This window comes from Ascidia mentula, chromosome 9 (genome assembly GCF_947561715.1).
Source record: "Ascidia mentula chromosome 9, kaAscMent1.1, whole genome shotgun sequence".
NCBI classification, from domain to species: Eukaryota; Metazoa; Chordata; class Ascidiacea; order Phlebobranchia; family Ascidiidae; genus Ascidia; species Ascidia mentula.
The window spans coordinates 3,775,128-3,800,087 of NC_138574.1; the positions used below are offsets into that span (position 1 = coordinate 3,775,128).

A 24,960-nucleotide genomic window follows, 5' to 3' on the forward strand; every position below is an offset into this window, starting at 1 on the left:
TAGTTACAGTTCAGCAACTGTTTGGTCTTGTAGATTAAACTTGTATCTGACAGTAGCATTTTGAAATATGTACAAATTGTTTTGCAGATGTATAATATTTTTGTTATGTGGTTTGCCTCGTAATTGAATACAGATCCAGTATGTCCGCTGATGACAAGGAGGCATATTTTGATGGTTAGTTGTTTGTTTTTATGATGTTCTTTGTTAAATATTACTATAACCCATTTGTACCACATATGAAAGTTTGTATTGTTGGAATCTTCTGATACCTTTGTGGCCAGCAAAGACTTAATAACAGATTTTTTGAATTTGAATAACTTCTTGTCAAGGAAATACCTTGTCAAATAAATGGCTTAGGATTCTATGCAATAGTTGTCCACACCACATTACGTGTTATTTTTGTATGGTTTGTTGTGTTTTGCCCATAGTTTTAATAACAAAATTTGGAAACAAATCCTTGTCTGTAATGTTGTTTCTGTTTTTTTGCCATGTATGTAAGGAATTGTTTGCCGAAGCATTGCGGTTTTGTATCCTTGTTTGAATAGAGATCAAATGGATTTTCTAAATTGTTAAATTCTTACACATGTGATTTCTACAGGGCCACACATGTCCACAGCTAACCAACAACCACCTTGCAGCTCTGTTGTTGATCAAAGGTGCCATGTTACATATTTGTATGTAAATTTTAGCCTTTGACTCAGTTTTAACTGTGATAGTAATTTTCAATAAAATATTTTGTAAAACTTGACTGTTTTGGTTTGGTGATAACTGTATTTGCATAATATTTATGCAGGCAACAAGGTCCTTTACTGTACAACACTGTAACAAGCTCTCAAGTGCATAATCACATCTCCAATCCATTGTCTGGGCCGTTTTTCTATAATCCAAATCAGGTTAATTCAATGCCGTCAAGCTGGGAAGCTGGACCCTCTGGAATGCAGGAAAATCAATTAATTCCTCCAAAAACAAACGGCGAAACACAACAAGGTAAGCCTTAAGATGTTTAATTTACGTGATGTTGTGCTGTTTTAACATCTTGTAGACATGTAGTATGTATTTGTGTGTAAGTTTATGAACAGTTGAACCTAGTGTTATACAGTTGTGCCAAGAATTACGATTTGACTTGTTTGTATGTCAGTGCACATGCAGCAACAAGTGATTACATAATTTGTAGTAAAGTTTATTTTCAAGTTTACAAATGTGTACAATGGACAGGGTTCCTCTTACAATTAAACATGTATTTTTTGCCATAGAAAACCATGTGGAGCAGTCTTCTTCTTCAGCTTCTTCAAGTCAGCACAATTCCCCATCAAAATCCAACTACTACTCAAACAGTAAGTTAGAACAACTCTTAATATCTAAATATAAAAGTTGCAATTTTGTTTTGTGTGTATAGTAGTTCGTCTTATAATAATTATTTATGCCAGGAAACTTTATTTACTGGCAACAACAATGCTGTACATGAGTAACAGTAAAATGGCCAGCATGTCCATTTAAGTCAAGCTTGAACTGTTGCCGAACATAGGTTTTTTTTAATTTCTAGTGCCACAAGGAGAGCAAGTAAATGAATTTGGAGTCATGGAATCAGTCGACTTATCTGCAGGGCCAAGTACGAGCGATCCAGCACTCGCTGTACCTGACTTTGAGTCTGACCCTATGGGTGAGACTCAATACAATGCGTTGCCCGGCAATTTTCTGCCTGTTGACCACTTACAACCTGGACAGTATATGTCACCTCAACAAGTGGTACCAGAGATGGACCCTGCTTACCAACAACTAGCAGATCTTTCAGTCCCAATGCCACACATGGAGAATGTAAGAGTTACTTGCACTATGCATGGTATTCGTTACATGTTACAAAACTTGTTTTGCGCAATATTTAAAAGAATATTTTGCTATTTAATACCTGTAATTTTGTTTATAAATGAAATGCATTCTTTACTTGTAAACAGTCAACTAATTTTGTAGTTAAATCATGCCCTTATTATACCCACGAATAGCCCATTCAAAATTTTTACTTTTTAATTTTTGAAAAATATATAAAAAAATAATTGGTGACTTTACAAGACGTATGTTTTCAGGCACAGTGGGGCGATATTCCTCCAAATCAGTCTTTTGGTTCCTACATGAACATGGCGAACACAGCAAACCAAGACCAAATGTCTTCCCTCATTCAGCAACAACAGTTATATGAGCCTGTTCTTCTGCATGAAGCTGAATTTGTTGCAGAAGAAAGCAACCAATTGTCTGTCGCTGACTCCATTGAGGTGTCAGATGCTGCTATTTCTAGGCAGGCTAATTTTTCTTCGGATCATTTGCACCATGGCTATCCCAGCAGCAGCAGAAGAGAGTTCGAAGATATACTTCACTCCCAGGTGGAATAAAAGTTTAGGATTTTCTAAAATCTTTTCTGTTCTAATGATTTTTCTTATTTAGGGAACTTGGCCAATGCATCCACACAATGGAAGTATGCCCACTTACCCTCAAGCAGATGCTAACTTTGATCGTAAGTTGCAGTTTTTTATTCATTTTTAATGATTGATCAGACATGGAATTGTGAACCCCAACCAACATCAAGGCTCATTTGGGGAAAGTTGCAAACCAATAGTCTCCAATACAGCAAGTTGTGAAAATGAAACTCAGCATGGTTCAAGTTAGTTAGGCTGCAACACTTTTCAGGGCATGCTGATGGACTGCAAGCAAAAAAATAAGCTAACATACAAATTCAATGAAAAGGGTTTTGTATGTGATTAATACAAGTCTGTTAAAACCACTTATACAACCTATGAATGAGTTACCTCCTTGAAAATTTCTGTATTTACAATAAAATGTGTACATTTCATCAACATGTGCAAAATTATGAGCATTCTAATGTCCACTGTGGGCTTAAAGAAAGCACATCAGCTTTTCAACCAAGATGATCCCACTTTACCTTAAATAAGTTTATCACTCATATTAGGTGAACAAGGTGCAGATGTAGCGAATGCTACAGAAGATAACGATGACAACCAGCCACGCGTATTGGAGGAGCAACCTACTGACGATCTCAACAATCTTGAAAGTGATTCTCACCAGATTGCATCGGTTAATAATGCCGCAGTGCAAGTATGGCCTTGTTATGGATGTTTTTCGTACTTCCGATACTATTCTATTCTGGATTGCATCGGATACTTTTTCATGCATTTTATTTTATTGATTTGTAAAGGTTATTCGTTTGTGCATTTTTTCTATTTTGTCACAAAAGTAAATTAAAAAAAAAACGTTTTTGGAAATTTAGTAAATTTTGAATATTTTTGAAAAAGCAATGTAGTGCAACAAGACTGTAAAAAAAACAGTACAAAAACTACAAAAAATAAATATGAAACATGATTGTGTATTTTGTGCAACAGATGCAGGCTTTAAACATCTGTGAAGAAGAGGAAATTGCTCTGAGCGACAACTTGTCAGAAGATGATAATGGGGATCATGCCTCTGTTGAAGAATTAAAGTCTTTGGATGATGGAGATGTGGATTTACGTCTCGTTTCACAAAGACAATTAAACCAACAACCTGTGGTGGGTGCACAATTTAGTTAGAATTAAAAAAAACTCCAATATTGCCCAATTAGTTGTCTCAAATCAAGACTTTTTAAACATTCTCAACAAAAGCTTCTATTTCTATAATTAAAGGTTGTTGCTGAAGAAAGTCCTGGTCCCAGTGCTTCTGACAATCGAATTGTGAGTATTTTTTGTGGCAAGGCAAGAACAAATTGCTTTGCTTTTTCCTTTATCTCGACTTTTCTAACACATTTTTTGCTGTAGATGGAAGCAGAATTGCCACAACCTGTAACTGAAGAATCTCGGGAAATAAATTTACATCCACCCTGTGCAGCAGGTAAATGATATAAAATTAACCGACAGATTCTTCAGTGCTGGCTACCAATTCTGCATTACCAAAGATATACCTTTACCAAATAGTTTTTTTTTTATATATATTTTTGCCTTACTCTATGTCATAAGACATTAGTATGTGTTCACGTTAAAATGGTAATATAAGCATCTTGTATGAACAGTATTGCTTTATTGTTGTCACGACATTGATAAAAAGATGCATACTTTTTGTGTATTTTGGACCAAATATTGTATTAAACAGATCCTGAAGTTACTGTTGCCCAAATTTTTTCATCGAATACCACACAAGCTTTTGTTCGTGCAACTGGCGATGCCACCGGCGTGGAACCATTTCCAACCACAAGCCATGTACCACCACCGCCACCATTGACAGTGCCACGCACTCGGAGCTTTGAATCCAGCGTGATTTCTGAAGCGCAACCCAATGCTGCACAAATACTCAGTGAAGAAACAATGCAACCTCTAAAACCACCTATGGAACGACCAATCATAGAACGCCACACACGGAATCACAGTATAAGTTCCAGTTCCTCGCATAGATCTGCTGCTAGCCAACAGTCAAGTACAAAACCTCCCGCACATGACCCACAACCGTTGGCAGCCAGCTCAAGTTTTGGAGGCAGTGATGTTGTCAACACTCCAGCGCTACCTCTTGGTCAGTAATTTATGCATTTGTAGTGTTTGGGTTAACTGTCCTAGTTTGTATCATGTTTAAACATTGTCCATCCAACTAATTGTTTTTGTAAACCCAGCACAATATTTACAAAACAACGTTGAATAAAATTGGTTAATGTGAGAAATATGTGAATGAAATTATAACAATTGCTAGTAGTTGTTGCTGGGTGGATTTTGCAAATCTGCAACTAACAAAGCAGTTTGGGGAACCTGTATACAAAGTTTCACGTAAATACTATTTTCAGAAGCCAATATGATGCATTCATCCTATGTCAGTGTTCAATCACAAGATCCAGTGCAAGTATTCAACCCTAGTGTGACATCTGGCCAACCTTCACTGCAACCACCATCTTTAGTTCCAACTCCCTCTGCAGCGACTGCTTCTGCACCTCAATCTCTTCACAGTCAAATGGTTGTTGGCAAAGTGCCGATAAGCCAGATGCCACATGCCACTCCACTGGCGGTTGCTTCACAACAACAATCATACAATGATATGCATGCCAGTGCCACGCATCGACCTCATATCACCGGTGGAAATGATTATGGCAACCAGGTATCTTTGCCAGCTCAGAGTGCACAGGCTCCGCCAACTATTGAACAACGCAGTTATTCTTCTGGTAATGTTCATGGACAGCTACAAAATGAGCGGAGTGCCACACGGCGATCAGATATTCAAATTGAGGTAACTTATTGGAATTAATACTTTAAACAGCGCAAGTTCTGTTTTGGGAATGAAAACAAATATATTTAGCGGCAAAACACTTAATGTGAGGTCAGATATTGTTTCAGCTCAGTAACACAATAGCATTTCTGTCATAGTGCCAGTCTTGGCCTAAACTTGGTTTAAAGCTTATTTCGCAACTCTGAAATGCAAAAATTAAATGTGAAGGCTTTGTTATGTTTCCAACAATATTTTTTTGCATTACAGCATCATGCCCCTCCAATTCCACAGATGCCCCCACAGGTCACAAACCCGCAACCAAATGTAAACCAAAACAACTTAAGAAGTGATGGTAATATGTTTTTCTGTTGTTTTTTTGTCTTGTTTGCTAACTAAAGCTAAATGTTTGTGTTGTTTAGTACCTCAACGGTCTGGTTATGAAAGGTCTTTAAATGAAACCTTCCCCCAGTCTTATCAACACAGAGGAAATGAAAGCTATGACAGGTGGAATTTTGTTGCTTATTTTTTTAAATTAAGTAATTGCAGGGTGACTTGTACTGTTTTTCCTGGTATACATTTTAAAACAAACGTTTTGTTAAAGTCTTTAAAATTCTGTCCCTTGTGTGTATGTAGTGAGTATGGCATCATAAATTTATTTTCATTGTTATATCTGTAGAAGTTCTTTGATATTGTAAATATCAGTACAGCACAACAATTTACATTAAGAATGTGTATAACATTTTTATTTGATAACTGCAAATGCTACAGTCCAGTTAATCATACCAAGGCGCAATCAAATTTCTCCACCAATATATGTGTTGTTTTTAGGCCACCTCGACCACATTCTCGGTCAAGTGCAACTGCTGCTGAACCTTATTACGGTTACCAAGACAACCGACCAGAATATAGTGACAGCTATTATGGTCGTCCACACTCAAGGTATGTTTCCGTTCTCACTAAAAATACCAAACATTTCATAATATCTGTTGCAGTTTCTTGATACTCCAGTTTAGCCAAACTTTAGTTTTGTTTTGTGTCAGTAAATCAAATGTGCAAAATATCGCAAAAACACAGCACACTGGGACATAGTCATGATTGGCATTTAAAACTGAAACGTAATGAAGTTACTAATGTAAATATGTGAAATTGCAGACAGGGTTATGCAACTGATCGTGGTTATTCGAGATCACGACAAGCCCCTGAACAAGACGATTATTATACCCGACGAAGAAGAAAAGATGATGATTATTATTATTACAATCGCCGTGAATACGACTACCAAGGTTTGTCTCAAAGTTTATATGAGTGTAATGTCCATGTTACAAAAAATGCATGTGTCAGTGCCACAAATGGCATGTTTGCCAGGAATGCACACCACAGATAACATGTGCCAAATTTGTCACTATTGGCTAAAAAATAACCTGTAGGCTGATTTCCACCTGAAGAATGTGTTGATTTCATCAAAAAATGTATGTTGTTAGGTCCAACAATGTTCAATCAATATGTATTGCAAACAGGTTTTTAGAGATCACCACTGTCAACTATAGGTCGCAGAAATTTTTGGCACATAATGGATTGTGCACAACAAGAATGGCATGTGTTCCTATTTGAGTTGTGCACCCCTGATGCATGCGATTGCTTCAATATGAGTGCCATTGCATGTATGCCAAACCTTTGTGGAAATCTGTTGAATATGGAAATTTATACAAATATGCTCCATTGAAAAGAGACTGCTATCTTTAAACAGGCTGATATTTTGTTGCTTTACAGTTTTTTGATTTTTACTGTTAAACCGAACTAATATACATTAGCAGTTGTGGCAATGACAACCTGAATATCAAGTACATGTTAGTTGTATTTAGTTAAAAATGACAAGAAACTACAATGACTGCATCTCAGTTAACAATGTTCAATTTTTTTTCATAACATCAACCTTTTTTCCAGCGTCAATTTTTTGTGTGACATTGGTGAAGAACTTAATAATTTCATTCACAATATTAAACTGAATCTCATTTGTTCAAAGGTTATGGTCAGTATTACCAACGTCCCTACTATGAAGATGGAGGATATCAAAGGGATGATTACTACAGAGCACAGGATGGGAATTATTATAGAAGCTCTGATTACTACAGGTGTGTAATCTGTCGGTTACTCAGCCTGTTTTAAGTATTTTAGAATGCTTTGGCAGCAGTTTTTCATGCTTATATAAAAAAAAGTGCTTATATATGTTAAACCAGTTTGTCAAAAAACATTTGGTTAACAGGAAAAAGTATTTTTCCTACATTGCATTCTAAATTGACGTACTTTATTCTTCCTTCATCCAAACTTTGAATGTTGTGTGGTTAACGTTTGAATTGTGACATTAAACCCCGATGAAGGTTTGCTGTGTCACAAATAAAACGTTGGAAGGTTAAAGTACGTTAATTTATACCAGAAGAGCAGTCCAAGATTTAAATACTGTTTGAAAAAAATAGAAAATGTGTTTCCCAAAAAATTCCCTCCGAGAAAGATGTCACACAAACCATGTTTTAATACACTCTTTAAGCAATAATTAAAAAAAATAACCCTAAACATATTCAAAATGCCTCATTAACTTTTGTCTTCAGTCGTCGCCAATACGATAGCTACAGCTCGTACCGCGGCGATCCTTACTACCAAGATAACCATCATCAGCAATACAGACCACGTCAGAATGAAGAAGACGACCAGAGGAGTATGTACAGCGAGAGGTCGATGCATTATAACGACCCAGAACGCAGACCTCAACAGCAGCAGGAACAGCCTGCCGATATGTACAATGAGAGGTAGGCTCAGTTGATCGTGTTTGAAAAATGGCAATGGTTTGTGTGCGTGTCGTAGATTTGTGTTTTGCTTTTGCGCAATGTCGGAAGGTGTTGTTTTTCAAAATGCGCGTTTTACTACGTGATAATGATGGCATTATTACAGTCAATTGCATATTAGAACTTTGCCTTTAGCACCAATTACGTTAATTACCTACACCAATAAATGCTAACAGTTGTGTAACAAGCACAATAATCCACATATATTTTATCTAGCATTATTTAAAGTTATTACCTGCGGTAATTCACGGCAATAAACATGACAATGATTTTTGTGGCAGTTACCAAGCAGGTTACAACTCCATGTACTACGGACAAAACTTGAACGAGTCAACTTATACGAACACTTACAATGAAGAAGCATGGGAGGAACTACCGCAAGGTATCGATTATTTCAATCAAAATGAACAACTAATCAAACATGGTGTTACAGTAGTTTGGAAAAGAAGTAGTGTTTTGTGTTGGCATTCATATCATATTGCACCATACAATGTTTGATCACGTGTTACAAGAGTAATAAAATACCTTTTTTCGATTGGATTTTCTACACGAAATCCAGAAAATTACGTACAATTGCTGTTATTAATTCCAAATTCTGCTTGGATTTCACTCTTACTATTATGTGTGTTTGTGTTTTCATCAATCTTTCTCTTTTTGTCCAGTTGCAGCTCGAAGGACTCCTGCTAAATTCAGTTCCGCTCATCCGATTGCTCGTTTCGGAGCAGGGGGACATTTAATTCACGTTCTTCCACACTTACCAAAAGAAAACCAACCGGCAGTTGTTGAAATTCACAAAGTAGAGGTGAAAATTGTGTCCAATGTCACCACAATCCTGTATTCCTCTCTTACATTTTGTATTCTTTTTAGACGTTGTTACAAAACACTCCGGAAGCAGAAGAATTCCGCGCCTTCCCCGGTCCACTGTCCAAGTATGTGGCTTGCTATTAATGCGTAAAGTCAATTATTGTACGAAAGTATGGGATCGTAAGACAAGTTACAATAATGTTTCCATCGTTATATTTTGTTTTACAGATTTTATTCATTGTGAACTCATTTAATGTTCACGCTTATCTAAATTTATTTCGTCGTCATTGAATGAAACTTAAATCCAATACTAGGCATTCCAATGGGCTTAAAACCCACGATTGTGTTGATTATAGAAACATCAATGTTACTGCTGTAGAGGAAAAGCACATTTTACTGATAGTATTTCCAACTTTTGGCATCCAAATACTTAAAAACTTGAAACATTTGCCCTAAAAATCTACCATTTATTAAATTTAAACCATCTTAGACCGTTGTTGGCGTGGATTAAAACCTTAAAATCCTATTGGTATTTTCAACATTCCATGTATATACATTATGGGCTTCTGTTTATTTCAGGGAGGTTACACACAAAAACGATGTTCTACGTTTTGCGTCATTACAAGCCTCTCGCTGCCTGCGTTCAACCGAACTCATGGACAGAACTTCCGCAGCCCTTATATGGGAATTCCTCGGCCTTCTAGTTCGCCAGAATGGGGTACGTTGCAATACATTGTATTTTGTTTATTGTAAATGCTTCATGTACAAAGTATTTTGTTACAAACCGTCTCTACCTTCTTCCGTTTAAAGAGGTTTTGGTTATAAATTATGATTTGGTTGCAGTCGATTCTGGGTACAGACGTTGCCGAGCTTCTAATGAAAGATCACTCCGGTGATTTCGGCCTCCTGGAGTCGCCGAATGATTCACAGAAGCGACGCAATAGTTCACCTCAACATTCAGGTACGAACACTCCTTGTTGGTGGAAATATAAATGAGAAAAACGTGATCACAAACTAGAGACCTTATATTAGCTTTTCGACATTAAAGCTTGTCTGATAGAGTTAGTGATTACATAGTGTTGTCTGTCAAGCTACAAAGGTTCAAAATCCTATTCTATCACAAAAAATTAATATTCTTGTTATGTAACAAGATTTAAGATTAACAGCAACTTGCAGGTACCATTTTTGTACTTCTATGTGTTGATATATACGTCGCTAACATACAACAAAGACAAAATGAAGTCAAGTTAGACTGTTTCGTTCAATTTTATGTGGAACTGGCGAAAATAAAGCCAATTGAAAGACCGGCAACAAAGTACTTTAAAATAAAACTACTGTTGATGTCAGTTGTTGTGATTTTTACATTCATGTTGAAACTCAGGGGACGAGTTAAACCCGGACGCGAGCGAGATGACGTTGACAGGTGAAACGTCACAAAGTAGCGGTTCCACGTCGTCGTTCAGATTTCGAGAGCTTCTGTTGTACGGTCGCAAAAAGGTCGGTTTGTGTATAAGCGCCAGTGACGATTATGCATGATTTTTAGGTGTTTTTAATTATTTTAAATATTTTCAATTATGTTTAAGTTACAGGTAATTTAAATAGGTTTGTTGTGTTTTTTTGCAAATTCATAGTTGTTTAAATTTGCTCCTAAAACCAGTCTTTTAACGTAAACAATTTTAAACTTTATTTAATTTTTTTTTATTTTTGTCAATTGGCTCACACACACAATAAAACTCTTTTAGCTTAAATATCCTTAAAAACACACCCACAATGCGTGGTTGCTTTGATTTCACACCCTTATCGAGCTTCCATGAAAACGTCCATGTTTTCAACAATTTTATCGCCGTTTTTTTTCAGGACGCATTGGAATGGGCCATGAAATCCAACTTGTGGGGCCACGCCCTGCTTCTGGCCAGCAAAACGGACGCCAGGACCCACGCAAACGTCATGCTCCGGTTCGCCAATTCGTTACCAATAAACGACCCTCTGCAAACACTTTACCAGCAAATGTCTGGCAGGCAACCCGCCTCTGCTACTGTAAGATCCTTGATAATTTAACGTGGTTATACGTAGAATATTTTTGTTTCATAAACTTACATTCATATGGAATTAAATGTTCTATTGTTTGAAATAATAACTGGTTGGCATTTGTGTTTTTTTCTGTATGTTTCTTTTTATTTTGTTAGAGTTATTCTGCCAACATAATGGCTAGTGTATTGGGGGCGTAATTCTGACCTCGTTTTTGTATCGTTCTCGTCCAATCTATTCCACCATTAACACTGAAAACAGAAACATCATTTTTATGGTCGCAAATACAATACTACAAGACCCCGCAGGACACGTTTCAATCGTTACCGTAAAAATAATATCAGGTTAATTTTAAGTTGCAAATAATGAATCGCTCTTACGTCTTTTGAGAATTACGGGTTTTGTACAGAAGTACCCAATTTACAATGTGTTTTATTGTAATATTCCTGTTTAATAAATGCAATGAATCTCCATTTGCAGTGTATCGCCGAAGAGGGCTGGGGTGACTGGCGCCCACACCTTGCCATGATCTTGTCCAATGCCACCAACAACGTGACACATGACACTAAAATCGCCATGACAATGGGTGACACGCTGATCGCTAAAGGGCTTTTGGACGCCGCGCATTTCTGTTATCTCATGGCTTCCGCCCCTCTCGGTTATTACAAGAAGAAAACAAACAAGCTCGTGTTGCTTGGAGCGAATCAAAAGTACGTATCCATGTTTATTTGTGTCGTTTATAAGTTTTAGAAGGACGGCACTTAAAAACAGTTTCTAGCATTCTAGATGAAAATCATTCTCTGTGCCGTTTTTTAACAGTGTGCCAAATTTGTCATTCATGACCTATGTTGTCCAACTCCGGTATACATTAAAGAGAGTTAGTTTACACTGTTGTCTATGAATGTGTATGAATAAGTGAAGCGTCTTATGTGTGCGCTTTTAAATTTTTTGGCAAACAGTCTAGTCCAGGTATTTTGTTTGTGGGAATCAATAGAATAACCTTTGAAAGTACATGTGATAATGTTGGCTTGGACAAGGGGTGATTTTATTAGAATTTACTGTTAATGCATTGTGCAGAATAAAGTGTCCTGTAAATGAACGATATCTGTGTTTTCAGTTTGCCATTCGATGCGTTCGCATTGAACGAAGCAATCTGCCGAAGCGAGACTTACGAATACGCGATCTCGCTCGGGTCCCAATCACGCCACAAGGTGGCGCTTCTACCACCGTTGCAAATATTCAAGTTTATTTACGCGTGTCGGTTAATGGAGTGTGGAATGGTTGCCGAGGTATGTTGCTAATTACTTGTTAATGTGAGTTGTTGTATTTAGTGATAACAACACCCGTGTTGCACTAGTTACTGTAAATTTTACGAAAACATGACTGTCTTTGTTCAAAATTAAACAAAAGATTCATTTATCATACCTTACACATGTTTATTTAACAAGAGTGCATGAAACAAAACCTTAAAGGGAATAGGTTTATTGCATTGTTGCATGGTTGTGAGACCCGCTGTTTCTGGCTTTCCACAGTATACTTTTGTGCCATAATATATATAGGACATGTGGCTTGGGTTAATTCAAACCAACTGTAACATCCTTGTGGGTTCGCGTCCTTTAACTTTAACACACTGTTTAATTTCAGGCATTCCATTATTGTGAGCTGATAGCCAAGCTTATCTGTCGCTCGCCCAAGTCTTACTCTATAACGTTGGTCACCCAGTTGTCTCACATAGTCGACTTGTTGCAAAACCACGACCCCAGATTACAAGCGGGAAATCTACTCGCTGCTGACCTCCAGTGGATCGATATGCTGCACAAAATCAGTGACCAAATGATTGTAAGTGTGGGTTTGTCCCAAATTTTTGAGGCGATTTTAGGCTACATTAGCAGATTAGATTAAATATTTGCTTGAAACGTGCCTGACGTAATTTTCCTTGGCAACAATAGTATTAGCGTTGAACTGGTGTCAATTCACGTAGGCTGGTGGCATGGTGTCTGTTACGTCATACACGCCAAGCGAATCCACTTCTAGCGACGAACGGATTTCCTCCACCCGAACTTCGCCGTTGGACCAGGTATTACGACCATATTGGGTTGTTGGTTTGGTTTCATTTAAACTTAACCATCCTAGTTGTAGCCAACCACTACTTTTTGCTGGTACTTTTAATTTGGTGCCAACAGCACTAAAACACCAGTAAAAATGTTTTAAGTTGGAGTCACCAAGATCGGAAGAAGTCCAAGATGGTTGGGCAGCTGGTGGGATGGTTGATTCAACAACCAACATGTATATGCAACCACAGCACCAACACCACCAACACCACCAAGCACCACAAGGTTGGTAGCCATATATATTCATGGTAATATTTTTATTATTGTTTTCCTTTTGTTCTCAGAAACTTATGGTAACGTAGGTGGCCAACCAGCGTACGACAACAATTCACAGCAGGCTCAGACACCAACATTTTACCAAAACCAGCCCCAAGACCAAATACAGGTTATTGGTTTTTCTTCGACTTACAATGTGATTACCATTGCCCTGCTACACTTGCCATAACCTCCAAGTATTACACATCTCTTTAATAACAAATAACAGTCGTTATGAATTTACGTTATAAGAAAAAGCCATTTTCTTTCTGTACTGCCAAAAGTTGTCGCAGTGTTTGATACAACTAGGGTTTTGTTATCGAATCGTAGTTTTTTCTGAAACCTTAAGAAACCATTGCCTGACTCATTATTAGCTGGTGTCTGGTTAATTAAATGGTGTCTGGTTAATGGTAATGTTACTGGTTATATTCTAGATTTCACACGGAATATTGCAAGACACCAATCCTTTGCAACAACCACCAACCACAATACCGACATACGACACCAGCAATAACAACAACCAGCAATACCAACAGCAACAACAAACCAACCCCGTACCATTATATGACCCAAGCAGTCAACCATACCAACAACCAGCGCACCAGCAAACTGGTTTTTATGACCAATCAAACCAACCAGTGCAATATCAACCAGAAGTGCAGGAGAACTCTCAATATTCCCAATCTCAGAACCAACATGAGACTGTCACTGATTACTACGACCAATTTTCAGGAGTGGTAAGAAATCATGAATGATTGCTTTGATCATTAGTTCTGGTTTAAAAACAAGTTAGTTTAATTAAAAGTACTTTACATAATTTTTCCTTTGTTAATTTAAAAACTACATCGTGTTTTTTACTTCTTATGTTCGATTTTCCCTAATATCTGACCACAAAATACTAAATTATATAAAATAACATACCCTTGTCATAAAAAACATATATAGCCGCTCTTGTATAGTTTTTTACGTATAGAGACCGATTGCAATTTGAGCAGACCGCTAACAATTTGATCCACAGCAGTCTTCAAAATGTCATTATTTTGGTGGATAAAAACTTTTATTTGTTGCAATATCACATGGTTGCTCCCCACTGCAGAGCAAATCCCAGTAATTATTGAGCATAGAAACAGGAAATTCAACAAGGTTTATTTCGATTTCGCAGCGAGCAGTGAACCGTATCCGGACGACGTCACAAGCTTCCCACGCCTCCCACCATTCCCGAGCCAGCTCGCAACGTCAGAGGTTAGACTCGAAAAGGTCAAGGTCGTCGGGTCAAAGGTCACGCACAGTGTCGGAAAATTCCCAACGAAGCAGATCTCGCAGCACGAGCGCCGAAAGCGAAAAGCGCGCGAAAACAAAGGAACCAGAAAAGGTAGAAAAAAACACTTCGGCACGTTGGTGTATTGATGGTTACGAATGGTGTTTTTATCGCAGGAAAGCAAGGGATGGTTTTTTGGTTTATGGGGAGGTAAAAAGAAAACCAACAGCCACAAAGTTCACCTTCCCGATGATAAAAACAAGGAGGTGGGGATGGTTGCCAAAACCTGTGTTGATAACTACTTCCACTGTGCTATGAGTGTTGTATTTTTCTAATGTACAAGTGCTGGATAACTGGGCATTGTATGTTCTAATCTAGCATTGGACTTGCACATTTTTCGGACAAGTTCATGTCCAAAGGTCCACGAAACATTTAATTCAAACTTTTTAAATACAAAACAGTGTTCGGTGATACCGATATTGTCTAAATTTCACCATTGGTTGCTAATAAAAGGAGGAAATGCATCATGAAAAAATCAGATTGCTTGTCCATTTTCCAAAAAAAACAGCATGCATGACCCTGACCCTCAATTATTAATATTGGACCAACTTATCAAGGAATAAAAACCCATTCGGGAATCACTGAACTGTTGATCTTGTCCAGATCGTTTGGGACAATGAGCAGAAGCGTTGGATTAACATGAACGAACCGGAAGAAGAACGCGCTCCTCTTGCTCCTCCACCAATGGACAACAGTGCGACCCCCCAAGTGCAAACTGCACCTCAACCTTCCGGCTCAGGTAGTGCTCTTAGCTCCCAAAAATCTATTGTACCCGTTAAATTTACTACTAAACATAATAGATAACACCCTGTCTGCAGCTTTGCAATATTATGGCTTTTTTTGCACATATAATAGATAAAATATTAAATTGTGGTTTGATATTTTATGGTGTTGTTAACTATGCGATAAAGCGCTCATATTGGCGCTGCCGTTGGGAAAAAGAGAAGTGTGATTTGGTTTATAAAGACACTGAACAATAAGTCATATAAGGACTCGACTTTTGAATTCCCGGAATACATTGAAACGTACAAACGCAGGTCGTAACCGACCTAAGCTAATTCCTCCATTTTATGACATTTTCTCTTATACTTCGCCGTTTATATAGTTTTATCATTGATTTTCAGCACAAACAGACGGAGGACCCCCATCTGCTCTCACACCGAACAAATTTTCTTTGAAGAACATGAGTAAGTGGTACCAGATAATCTAAGCACTTTGAGCAAGCCCCATAACAAGTTTCCTTTAAGGTGGCCGCCCCATGTACAAAAACGCGTTCAGTTCAAGCACTACGTCACAAAATGGCGCCCTCGCACCTCCTGAGATATTTCCCACAATGCAACCGGCAGCATCAGCCATGTTTGTTCCGAAAGCTGGTATGAAATACTCCAAAAACCATCCATAATGGCATTTGTTTTAAGATAAACAGCAGTGTTGTTTCGTGTTATTTTGGTAAAATAGTTGTTTAGAAATAGCACCTTTACGTCATCGACTAAAATTGAATACTTTGCATCCTGGGGCATAATCAATATACAAGTTAATTGGTCTACAGTACCAACTTCAGCCCCACAGGATGAACCAGTTACACACCCTCAGCACCAACAACCAGATCCAGTACCAGGGCAGGTACAGTCATTATATACTTTGCAAAACTGCTTGTTTAAATTAAAATTCTCCCATTGTTTACGTAAAGCCGCATTTATATTACAAAATAAAAGTAAAAACCCATGTAACACGAATGTCGATATGAAGCTAAACACCAAAAAAGCTTCACAAATTTATATAAAAGTTGTTTTGTTGCTAGGAAACGAACCAGTATGTCCAACACCAACAACAGCAGACCACTAATTCCCAACAACAACCATCCGCTAACATGCACCAACCGCAACACCAACAACCACATCAACCAGAAATGAATCAACCACCCCTGATGACTCAGCAAAACCATCAACCACCCCCTATGAGTCAGCAAAATAATCAACCACCCCCTATGAGTCAGCCAAATCACCAACAACCCATGGCCCACCAGCAACATCAGCAACCAGTGATGACTCAGCAACCTCCTGCGTTTCAACATCCACCAGCAACAAATTTCTCCCAAGTAAGTATTGTAACTTGGTCGTAACTGTGGTTATTTTATTGAGGTCTTGAATTAAATATAATTTGTTTAGTAGTTGCACTTGGTACTCGGAAAGTTGTTGTTATTTAACTAAATGTAATTACCATCATTTCCAATTATTATTCATTCAATTGAGATTATGCACAAGTGGATGCTTACACACATCATACTGCACGAATTGTGAAACAAAATTTATAAATTGAAAATGTTTTTAAGACAGAAAAGTATGTTTTTTTGTAATGTATTACAACAACATTAACAAAGGTGTCACAAATGCAACAGAGACATGTTTCTATTCTTAGTCTAACGACGACTCAACTGGCTTAACTAGTGCCAGTGGTGGTGGGGCGTTTGTGCCCGTGGTGCCACGGAGCAGTCAGGTAACTTGCGCGTTTGATGGTCTTGTGGCACATGTCACTAGTATGGCAATTGTCACGTTATGCTTGTCGTAATTGCCACATGTCACTTGAAATTGTTCCCACTATACTACTGCTTGTGCTTGTAACTAACTTTCTGCTTACTACGTTGCTTGTGTGAGAAGCTTGCTGTGTTGACGCTCAGCATGCCATTCAAGGTTGTTGTAACAACATAAATTTGTGAAACGTTTGGGATTTAATTGCCTAACTAGTCCTTAATCTGGCGTTGAATGCAGCACCTAACGGAAATGCTTGAATGTTGTGAATGTAATTTTCCAAAATTTGCGTTAATCTTCGGTGAGTTAGTAAAAAAGATGGAATTTAACATTGCTATTAAATTTATTGTGTGGTTTGAAATGGTAGTCCTCTGACATCATAATGGTGGCCCGAAATTTGTGAACATTTCGGTAAGAAAATGTAAGTTTGTGTATGTGTTCAACCAGCATCAGAATGTTTAATTAAACTGCATCAAAAATTAATGTAATTTGTGTGTTTCCCCGTCGATAGTTTTTCGCCTGTTCATTCTCATACACCAGTGGTGCAGAAAAAGTTGTAACGTCAGCCTTTACTAAATTTAAAATTTTTTTTTCGCAGAATCAAACACCAACCCAAGAACCATCGCAACCTGTTGCACAACCGCAAACCGCACCACCAGCCATGTTTTTTAATCCTGCCAACTTTACGCAGGGTAACGTCTTCAGCCAGCCCCCGGCCCCCGCTTCATCGAGGGGCGGTGGGTTAAGTGCAAGTAGGGGCAGGGGTAGGGGTCGTTCTTACCCCGCGGCCAGATAGTCGATTGAAAATAACATCGACGTTTGGGCATTTTTCGTGGTTAATTTATGTGGCTCGAGTATTGCCAGCCCCATGGCACATGCCACGGCAGTTGGTGGCATGTGTAAAGATGCCATACGACGTTACAAGTACATATACAGTCTCAATAGACCGCTGTATCGATAAAAAACGCCTTTTTATAGGGATACAGAACAATGTAAATACGCACTTTATTTATTTATCTTGCGTTGCCAAAATTCGTCCGGAATTGTGAGTTGCACTCATTGGCTTCCGTACATGGAAGCTTTGTTGCATGGACTTTATAGGTAAAGCAATAGAGAGTGGATTGTTACGTCATAAACACATGTGACGTGACAGATGTTTTTCGAAATCTTTTTTTGTTTGCGTTGGAATGTGTTTGTTAATTTAATGCTGTTTTGTTTTCTTTGGTTGTATGGGACACTACAAGCTTTCGCTAACATTATACTTTCTTAAACCAGATCTCATAATAAGCTAAACTTTCAAATCGTACCCTATGATTTTATGTACGATTGAAACACTTTTCCCAAACCTACTATTGTGACGCTGAATCACTGGACTGCCCACAAATTTGTTGAAGTATTACTTGAAGTATGGTGAACCCCAGTACGCTCTATTGCTGCTTAACGTCCAATGTTTTCGTGTGTAATTTTGCCTTTAATCCCTGTACGGAAAGCCGTATGCTGTCTTGTGTACAAAGCAATCGTCGTAGGCAATTCATTGGTGGGTAGAGAGTAGCAAGTCATCTAAATGTGCAATTTCCTTTCCCGTGTGACCGGTGTTACAGAAGAATATTTAAATTCCGCTCAATACGAGTCGACGCTTTTTAGAAGGGGTGTGTCGAGGGCGTGGTCCTGAGTGTTTACCCGCTAGGGAGAGCTACAGGATGACCTCCCGTGCGGTGTTTCATTGTGTCTTGTTTCGTGGGGCGTACTTCGTGATGGCGTGTGCGTCGTGTTTTTTGTTGAGCGGAAATAAAAGTGAATCGCGGTTTAAAAAGTCTCGTTTATACTCAAGAGTGGGTGTCTGCAAAATACGGGGTCCATCACACACACTGTTTACTTTCTTGTCGCGAAAATTCTATGCATAACTACGCACTTTGGTCAAGTTTCTTGTGCTTAAACCTATGTTTACGATTGAACGTACAGAGGTTCAATCAACTGATTTACGCATAGTCTTTCAAGCTGGTTATGTGTAAAAACATTTGTTCTATGTTTTTCATAGCCCATATGAGCGCACTTCGTGGGCTGTGTCACTACTTACGTATACCGGTATGGTCTTGTTTTGTACAATCCTCCATTTGAACATTACGAGTAAATCTTTCTTAATTTACCTCGATGACTTCATTTCTAAATTTGTTTGGTTGCATGAAAGGAATTTGATGCAACAACGCAAAGGCCGTACAAAAGGTTTACGATATTGATTCGAAAGTTGAACGCCCCGAATGACAGCACTTTACAACAGACATAAAGTGACGGGGCTTTTCAATGTGATACACACGCACTTGCACCGATAAACAGAGTCATCCCATGTAATGCCTGAATATCGAACAAACACACAAAATATTATGCCTTGCTCATCAATCTAACTCACAGGAGAGTCCGACAACGCAAACATTCACTTATACTTGATAAACGGAAACGTATTTTATATATATCATAATAATACCAAACATTATGTTTTGGAAACTGGTTAAATGCAGAGCAACGACCTAACACAGATATTTTGAACTAGCTTTACGCGAATGTTTCCTCTGAGGAGCACTTCTTTTGAACTATAATTGCACAAAACGGCTACAGGCCACAAGACTGATATTACCTTTTTTTAGTCAGATACGCCGCCTTGGTTGCTTTTGTCAAAATAACTATACAGCTACATGGCAATTTGTGACCAATTGAACATACAAACACACAAAGGGCTTGTGATTGTTATTGTATGTTTATTGTGCACTTCTGTCACCTCCAGTAAAACTTGTATTCAGTTACACTGAAATGCGTTGCCTCAGCCTATTTATGTGGTCGCAGCGTGTAATACATGCGTTTTGATAAACAGGGCAAATTATTAAATGGCAAATATTACCAATTTTACGACATGACAACGGGGCTGGAGATTTGTATTATTGTATTAGAAACTTTTAACACCAATTTGACTTAAGTATCAATGGTTGTTGATATCGGAACCTCTATGTCTGTTGTTCAATTCGTTTTCCATTCTTACTGCGTAACAAATAATGTCAGTTGGTAAACATTTACTTTTATTTACAACACTTTGACTGTGGAGCTGCCAGGAAATTAAATGTATCGCAACAACACAAAGGTACTGATAGAAAAGGTTTACGGTGTTGTATCGAAAGTACAGGTGTGTGCTGATTACGTTAAAAGAGATAGTTTTGCAACAAACTTTTCGTTAACTGCAGAGTTGTGAAACCAGCAGGTAATCCTGTGTTCCGTAATTTGGTATCTGTATTTTTACGAAGCCTAACATCGCTTGAAATCATGTCTTTAGATGGAAGTATTCTTCAGGCTGATCTTCTTACTATACACAAAGTAAAACCATGGTGGGAGTCCGTGCACACGTATATGACAGTGATTATGGTTTCGTCAAGTTTCTATTTAGTTTACAAACCGACAACAACGCATTGAGATGTTTTCCCGTTAATAGTAGCGATGCCGAATCGTTTACAACTTCCAAGATGAGTTTTATAAACCAGCAGTGTGCCATGGAGGCAGATTATGCACTTATCAACTTTTGGTGGATATCATTGCTGGCCACTGGTATATTGTATGCGCTAACCAACTTTTGGGAATACATTCGAACCGTTTTATTTATATTTATACAATTGCCCTCACATTAGTAGCATTAAGTTAAATGTGAAACAGAACCATTCATGAAAGCGACACGTGTAATTATCTCATTGGTCGTCGCCGTAAAGCGTGAAAATGGTAAAAGTAATTTCTTGTAACCTTTACCATTGCGATCATGTTGCATGGTAATATTGGATACGTTACAGTTTGGCCGTAAGACTAATAAGAGAATAAAAAAGGGGATGCATTGAAAACTCATCAAGGTGACCTGCGCATAAGCGATGGTTCGTTGTGCTCTTAGACACTAATATGTACCATTGAAAACAAAAAGGTTTCTGAGGTTGCAACAAAATTCGAAAATAAAACGACCGCACCAAGAAAAGACTCCATATCCTTGAACACGTTATTAAACAAAATGTCAAGGTTTGCTTGTGCTTCCTTTTGTTTTTTTGTAGGTTCTTCGATGGTAACATATGCTTTTGCAACACTTCTATTGCTTTCCCTCTATGCAAACGTTTTATGGCATTGATTCCAAAGTTTTGCGTTGTTATAGTCAACAAAAGCGGTCATGTGAACGTTTTACGGTGTTGATCCGAAAGTTTTGCGTTGTTAGTCAACAAGAGCGGTCATGCATACGTTTTACGGCATTGATCCCGAAGTTTTGCGTTGTTATAGTCAACAAAAGCGGTCATGTGAACGTTTTACGGTGTTGTTCCGAAAGTTGAACATGTATTCCCGAAAGTTCAAAGAGCAATCTGCGTGTGCAATATTTTGCAACCTCCATACCCTAACGCAAACGCTTGCAGCAATGCCTTAGCAGCCAAGGCAGTAAGGCTATGCATTACAGCCAAGCGTACAACTGAAGCTCGCTAGCGTTTTCTATTGTCAAGCACTTAAAAACAAGATGAACACATCATTGTTTCTTGCTCGTGCATCTCCCATCCTAACACAAGCGCTTGCAGAAACCATGTTAGCTGGCATAGAAGCAAAATGTGTTTACTGTAACGAGCGCAATGGCAAAACTTAATTTATATTTTGTAACTAATTATAATTGATGTTATGATTCGATGTATGTACTGTGCACAACTTTTGGTTCTGCAACAACTATTCTCATTAAAGTACTTTTGCGGCGCATGCTCTGAACACAAAAAGACTCCGTTTCCAACTCCCGTGATTTTTACCGCCATCATGCGTAAATGTAGATGGACCAGGAAGTGCGTACTCCGAAAAAATCACAAACGATTTAAGATGTTTATTCGAAAGTAGAGCGCCTCAAATTAAAGAGCACTTTAAACTGATAGCACCAGTTATTCTGATAAACAGACTTGTACCCCAGTATGCATCCAAAAAATTAATGCCTTGTACTTTAAGGTGATAGCAGGAATTTTCACACAAAAATTTTGCTGAAAATGAAGACTATGAACTTTTTCGCATGCGTTGTTCAAAGGTGACTAGTTACGTGGCAAATTTGTGGCCAATAGGATCTGCAAACATACGTACACATCACATATGGTTGCAATGGTATAGCCCTTAATTATTTCACGTGAGGATAGTGGCGTAACACTTCTGCTGCCTCCACCTGCGTTCAGTACCAATATAATGTGCTTGCCTTGGCCGATATTTATATGCGGTTGTTTGCTTAATACCAAGCTTTCAATGAATAGACCAGATAGATACACGCATTTCTGGATATATTTACGCTCAAGTAAAAAAAACACTACTGTTAATTTTACCAGATAATGTTTTTTTTAGAAAAACAACGACAATTTTGCTTTACAGAGGCAGTTAACATGAATGCATGTGATGTTAACACGAATTATTTTCGTACAGCGTGACAAGCAGGTTCATGTTTCGGTCGTTATGCAACAGACCTTTATCAGGACAATAAACAAAACGCTAACAGTTGGTTAATATTTGCTAGTTTTACTGCAACGACATAATGATGCCAATAACAGTTGATACGGTGTTGAGTCAAAAAAAAGCTTTGGTGAATGTGTTGAAAGGATTTGATGTGAAATTGTTGCATTATAAAAAACGCTTCAACAGACTAAGCTGGCACTTGGAATCAAGGCAGTACAAGTTAATGTCAACTTTTTAAAACTGTGACAATAGTAGTCTCAATTGAATTGAAAAGGATTTTCGACTTAAGCTGAAATTATGTCTCTGGACAGCAATATTCTTCAGACTGACCTGCTCACCATGCATAGAGTGAAACCATGGTGGGAATCATTACGTACGTACCTACTAGTAATAATGGTTTCATCTAGTTTCTACTTAGTTTACGATTCAAGCCACAACACATTGAGATGTTTTCCTCTTAATAGTAGCGATACTGAATCGTTTACGACTCCCAAAATGAGTTTTGTAAACCAGCAGTGTGTTGTAGAGGCAGAATATGTTCTTATCAACTTTTGGTGGATATCTGTGCTAGCAACTGTTATGTTGTATGCACTTGCCAACTTTTGGGAACACATTCCAACCGTAGCAAATGAAATTTCGTCATTTCGAAAGGTATTTGACTTGGTTTCGGAATTCGGTGGGTCAGCAGATTCTCTTATCAGATTAGTAACCACTGCTGGGTCGCCTGAATCGTCCAAATTTGAACACAGGCAACTGACTGTATGTCGGCAGATTGCGAAGGCATTCTATAAAATCAAACAAACAGAAGCCAAGTCTGAAAGTGTACAAACAGGAAACAGGTCTGAAAGTGTACAAACAGAAAGCGGGTCTGAAAGTCAACCGGCAACAGATACTTTTGAAACACGTGTTTATGCTGCACAAAAAGATGTTGAAGATTTTGTAAATTACTTCGTTGAACATTTTCCCCCACACGAGGATTTCGCCATAAATGATTCTTTTACCTTCCTGGACAAATACGAAGAAGACATGACACCAAAGTTAGATAATATGCTAAGGCAAGTCTGTTTGTTCCAATCCGAAGAGCACACAGAACTATTAAAATATAGACACGATTCGCCTCATTTGGTGTTACGTTCAATCAACAAATCAGAATTATTGATAGAAGAATCTGAAATAATCCTTCAAGACATCGATGTTAGTTTAAATAAACGAGTAGACACATATTGTTACTTGCTGGCTCTCCGACAAGTGGAAAGTGTCCGCAAATTAAAAGAAAGATTTTCCGATTTACTAGGTACCAGTGTCCGTGATATATTGATAAGTATTAAGGGTGATTCTCAGACAATGAAAACACTGGAATTACGTGATAGCCGAAGGACAAATTTCGAAAAATTAAGACAACTTTACAACAATAATCCCGGCGGTGGATCCATTAATAACCAGTTAGGTGGTAGCTTTGATCAACCCATTGACGAGTTATTAAAAAAAATCCAAAAGTTAAATGAAGATTCAAATAAAAAAACGTCGTCGAAACGGGACGGCAACAAACATTGGAAGATAAGAAGTTGTGTAAGCTGCATACAGACTGTTAGAAATGTTTATTTTATCAGAAATGCGGTGTCTGTAGCATTTTCCATAACTGTGATTGTAGTTTACGTGCTAGCTATGCAAGCTAACTCGCCGTATGAAGGTTTTGTGTGCAAAAAGACCTACCAATGTGTCTACAACTCGTACAATGCACCACAAGTCGTCGCGTACACCCAGAGTATTGTCTTGTTTGTTAAGTCGCTTATTTTTGTTGCCCTCTTCTTTAAATTCCCCTTCAGAAACAACAAAGATGAAGATTTTCTTCTGTCTTTAAGCAAACACAGCGGACAAACAAAAAACGTTGAACACTTCAAAAAGCTTCGACAGGGAATTAAACAAAACCAAGAAAAAATTGCCTATCAATTGCGAAAAAACCTAATTCCAGCCTTATACTCTGACAATCTTGGATTTTTTCTTTTTTATCTTGAACTTACTGGTGACAACATTAAAGAATTTTTAGAAAGTTCCTTTGTACAAGCAAACCATGACAAAAGAGTAGCTAGAAAGATTACCATGCTGAACTCCTTTAAATTGCAAATTAAAATGCATAACAGCCAAACAGACAACAACAAAGTTGGCCACGAAAATGAAAGTTCAAATCATAATGATGAAGAATCTTTGGTGTAAGCACAGAACTTCAGTTGATAATGTGTGAAAAACTTGTTAATTGTGTTTCGTTGATATTGTTATTATCTACCGCCATGTTGTTTAATTCGTCGAGTCCTCCGACTCCTGTACATTTTCTGCACTTGTTCGTTAATGTTTTTGATTTCGCTTAGATTCCG

At 38.0% G+C, this 24,960-nt stretch overlaps 1 protein-coding gene across 1 annotated transcript; it reads left to right on the forward strand.

Moving 5' to 3' along the window:
- Positions 1 to 85: 85 nt before the first annotated feature.
- Positions 86 to 18,917, forward strand: LOC145913495 (uncharacterized). Its single transcript, XM_083001176.1, has 42 exons — positions 86 to 174; positions 599 to 656; positions 794 to 987; positions 1,254 to 1,334; positions 1,544 to 1,815; positions 2,082 to 2,375; positions 2,437 to 2,506; positions 2,960 to 3,105; positions 3,390 to 3,554; positions 3,669 to 3,716; positions 3,801 to 3,873; positions 4,132 to 4,545; positions 4,811 to 5,247; positions 5,494 to 5,578; positions 5,646 to 5,730; positions 6,055 to 6,165; positions 6,379 to 6,509; positions 7,250 to 7,358; positions 7,833 to 8,030; positions 8,348 to 8,448; positions 8,729 to 8,868; positions 8,934 to 8,995; positions 9,450 to 9,588; positions 9,714 to 9,831; positions 10,252 to 10,367; positions 10,728 to 10,907; positions 11,379 to 11,608; positions 12,016 to 12,187; positions 12,543 to 12,737; positions 12,880 to 12,975; positions 13,111 to 13,234; positions 13,294 to 13,394; positions 13,699 to 14,001; positions 14,427 to 14,636; positions 14,699 to 14,788; positions 15,186 to 15,321; positions 15,707 to 15,769; positions 15,830 to 15,955; positions 16,132 to 16,205; positions 16,384 to 16,680; positions 17,001 to 17,078; positions 17,709 to 18,917. Exons 1-42 carry the CDS (start codon positions 141 to 143, stop codon positions 17,904 to 17,906), a joined length of 6,354 nt encoding a protein of 2,117 aa, XP_082857302.1. The 5' UTR covers positions 86 to 140; the 3' UTR covers positions 17,907 to 18,917.
- Positions 18,918 to 24,960: the final 6,043 nt, after the last annotated feature.